Below are 3,802 nucleotides of genomic sequence, written 5' to 3'. Positions count from 1 at the left end.
GCAGTGTCCCCTTTGAGGCTGGACCCTGCCTGAATCATACTCCTAAATTTCAGATGCTGAGTGCACTCTCCCTGCCAGTCAGAGAAGAAGCACATTTAGTGAAAACTTGCTTTTGTTTAGAGAAGAGAAGCATTATTGCCTGGGGAGAAAGCAACAGTGCCTGTTCTATTTTGACAATCTGAAAGGAAGCAGATTCTAATGGCTAATGAGGTCTTGATTAGGTCCACAGTGTTTTGCTCAGCAGAAAGAAATCTGCTAGGGGCAGGAAGGGTTCTGCACAAGAAACAATGAAAAGTAGGGGTAGAAGACACACAGAAACAGCTTTACACTTCATTGGTTGTGGTTTATTCCTTGTTATTTTATTCCTTTTACTCCTTGTGTTTTTCTTCTTTTGCAGGCAAAGGAAAATGGTACAAGGGAATAATATCTCATTTGAGGTTCAGATATCTGCTGTGAAGGTTCAGGATCTAGAAATTGAATCCCTGGTGTTTTTATGTACACCTATTAAAGTATATACAAGCAACATGCTAAGGAGAATGCCCTTAGAACCAGTCAGATGAAAGGCCAGTGATGTATTGATTGCAAGAGACTACTGAGAAATCAGCTGAGTAGAAAAAATGTTTAGTATTTTTTGTCATTGTGTTCAAGAAACCTGAATTCCAAGAAACTAAACCTGCCTTTAATGACTGTATTACAAGGTATGTGTATTGTGGTGTGTGAGATCTGAGCTTTGCTGTGTTAAATTTAGTGACAGAACTGGACTAAAAATGGTTGTAATTGTAAAAAAATTTCTCTTTTTTTTTCATTATATAGCATGTAGGCTTATGAATACAGTTAGTTCTTCTGGAAATGTAAGGACATTAACAGAAATTTAATGTGTCTGCATTCTAGACTTTCTGTTTGATCAACCAAGAGACTTCTCAGGTGAATGAAAAAAACCTTCCCCTCTCACTGGCTAAAAAAGCATCTCCAGCATCTTCATTCTTAGCTGAGGTTTTTGTTAGCCTCTTTAAAAAGTCATGTACTTAGAGCAATAATAATTGTTACTTCAACTAAACAATTTTGGGTAGGATGTAGGATATCCTTCAATGGACCATATGTTTGATTATTATGAAATTATTTCATAAGTTTACATCTATTACACTTAAATCATTGATGCCTACACATAAATCCAGAATAAAAAAAAAAAAATATTTAAAAATAAGGTCAATTATGTAAGCCAAGACTCCACATCTGTTAAATGGCTGACCATAATGACAAAGAATTTTTATTTACATTAATTTACATTATTGTGGGCAAAAGTATCCCTTTTTTTTCTTATTCTCATCTGGCTAGCTTTATTCCATTTCTAACAAAAACAGCAACTTCTAAGGGACTGTTTTTCCCCTGTTTTTAACAGGTAGGGTGAGACTAGAAGACTCACAAAAGGAATTGTGAAAGCTATAGACAAGAGGCTTGAAAATGCTTAGACTGGATCCTTGACCTTGACTGCCTAAACCTGAGCTCTCTGCACACAAAAATCCCCAAACTAGCCAAAATATTTGATGAGCAAGGTTATTCAACAAGAAATTATTTCTCCAAATTTATTTCCCTTTCCTAAGACTCGTGGATAAATAAGAACAAAGGATTAAATAGAACTTCTGAGGGTACCTAAAGCTGAGGCTACATTTCAAGGACCATGGAGGGATAGCTGGAGAAATGTGTTAAAAATTATTTCAATGCTTTGAAAAGATTAGGTACATGCTGATAAAGAAAAATTATCTAATTATCTAATGGAAATGACAGCAAACCAAAAAAAATACCTGGATATAAAAACCAAAAAACAAAACAAACAAACCAACAAAATAACTGGATGGGGACTGTCTGTCACTCAGCTTTTTACATCTTTTCACAGACAGAATAGCTGGAGATCCCTGAGAAAACCAGAAAATCTTAAAACATGATTCATATCTTTTACAGTAAATATTCTAAAGCTGGAGTGTTTATCTCTGTCTACTGAATTTAAAGGCATCCAAACTATGAGTTTTAATGTGTGCCTCAACTCACAGAATGTATTTAAGCCTAGGTGAGAGGACAACTAGCTTACAAAAATAAAATTTCTAAATAGAATTTAAAAGGAATTACTTGAAACATTCCATCAATTAGTCATTTTTTAACATACTATGTGAATTAACATTTGAGTAGAGAAAACTTATTGCAGAAATCTCAGTGTTTGAAGGTTTTTATTTTTCAAGTGCTTTCATAAAAGAAAAAAGTTTCTGACATGAAAAAATGTGGGTTTTCAAAAATAATAGACTTGTTTTTTTAAAAAACAATTATCCACATTATTCTAATACATTTCTTGGCTTTTATGTATTTTCAGTTGTTTTGCATCATCTGAAGAAGCACATTCCCTTGTTCTTTTGTTTAGGGGAGAGCAGTCTTTTCTGGGTTATTTGCAATCTTAGTATGAGATTTTTTTCTGCCCAGTTAAATCTGAAATAGATTTAGATGTAGAATGAAATGTTTGTTTCTAGTTGGTAGTAAAGTTTATTAAATTAAAACAGGTTGGATAAGCTGCATGCAGAATGTTTCTTTATACTGACGATAATATTACAGGATTATTAGTTTACAAATTACCCTGTCATGGTTGACAAGAATTTGCAGATATGATATATCACTGAATTTTATACTTTTCCCATTTGTGTCTCTATATTTAATATGTCTTATGTTTCATATATCTCATTGTTTGTCTTATTTTTCTACAATTGCTTCTCCAGGCAATCTACTGCATCCTGATTTCCTTTTGGAACATCATCTGAAAGCAAAGATGGAAAACCACACCAGGATAAGTGAGTTCACTTTGGCTGGGTTCAAATCCCAGCCAGGATCACAAGTCCTCCTCTCTGTTCTCTTCTCCACCATGTACATTGTCACTGTAGTGGGAAACATCTGCATGATTCTCATCATCAGGATGGACTCCAGCCTGCACACTCCAATGTACTTCTTCCTGGAGAACCTGTCCACTTTGGATATCTGTTATTCCTCTGTCATCACTCCCAGGGCAACACTGGCATTCTTACTGGGCAGAAGAAGCATTTCCTACAATGGCTGTGCCTCTCAGATGTTCTTCTTCTCTCTCTTTGGCACCACAGAAGCGTTCTTCCTGGCCGTGATGGCTTACGATCGCTTCACGGCCGTCTGCAACCCCCTGCTCTACCAGGTCATTATGAGCAGAAGGCTTTGTGTTCTCATGGTGATGGGCTCTTATCTGTCAGGCTGCATCAACTGCACCATCCAGACAAGCTTCACCTTCAGTTTGTCCTTTTGTGGGCACACAGAAATCAACCACTTCTTCTGTGAGGTTGCTGCAGTGATCCACGCCTCCTGTTCCGACACTCTTGTCAATGAACTCGTCATGCTGGCTGTGTGTGGATCAATCATTGTGGGCACTGCCTTGGTGGTTTTTATCTCCTATGGTTATATAATCATCACAATAGTCCAAATGCCTTCAGCTGAAAGCAGGCACAAGGCCTTCTCCACCTGCTCCTCTCACATGATAACAATCTGCTTGTTCTTTGGGACAGTTTTCTTCATGTATGCTCAGCCTGGAGCTGCAGCTTCATCCAACAAAACCAACACCATCTCAGTCTTCTACACTATTGTTATTCCCATGCTAAACCCTTTCATTTACACCCTCCGAAACAGGGAGGTAAAAAGGTCTCTGAAAAAACAGTTAGAAAGGAAAGGGTTTTTTAAAACCCCTTTACAGGAGCTGAGAATGAACACAGTGTCCAATTTGATACAGATACTTAGAATGTAA

General features: G+C 36.9%; 1 protein-coding gene across 1 annotated transcript; it reads left to right on the top strand.

Moving 5' to 3' along the window:
- The first annotated feature begins 2,803 nt into the window (after positions 1 to 2,803).
- LOC130263925 (olfactory receptor 1019-like) lies at positions 2,804 to 3,802 on the top strand. Its single transcript, XM_056511769.1, has one exon. The coding sequence runs from the start codon at positions 2,810 to 2,812 to the stop codon at positions 3,800 to 3,802; it is 993 nt and encodes a 330-aa protein (XP_056367744.1). The 5' UTR covers positions 2,804 to 2,809.

Source organism: Oenanthe melanoleuca, chromosome 27 (genome assembly GCF_029582105.1).
Source record: "Oenanthe melanoleuca isolate GR-GAL-2019-014 chromosome 27, OMel1.0, whole genome shotgun sequence".
Classification (NCBI taxonomy): Eukaryota; Metazoa; Chordata; class Aves; order Passeriformes; family Muscicapidae; genus Oenanthe; species Oenanthe melanoleuca.
The sequence above is the reverse complement of the archived record's forward strand: the minus strand, read 5'-3'. Positions and strand labels throughout refer to the sequence as shown.

Excerpts from the sequence above, each read along its gene's own strand:
- LOC130263925 (XM_056511769.1), top strand. The coding sequence starts at position 2,810 with ATGGAAAACCACACCAGGATAAGTGAGTTCACTTTGGCTGGGTTCAAA.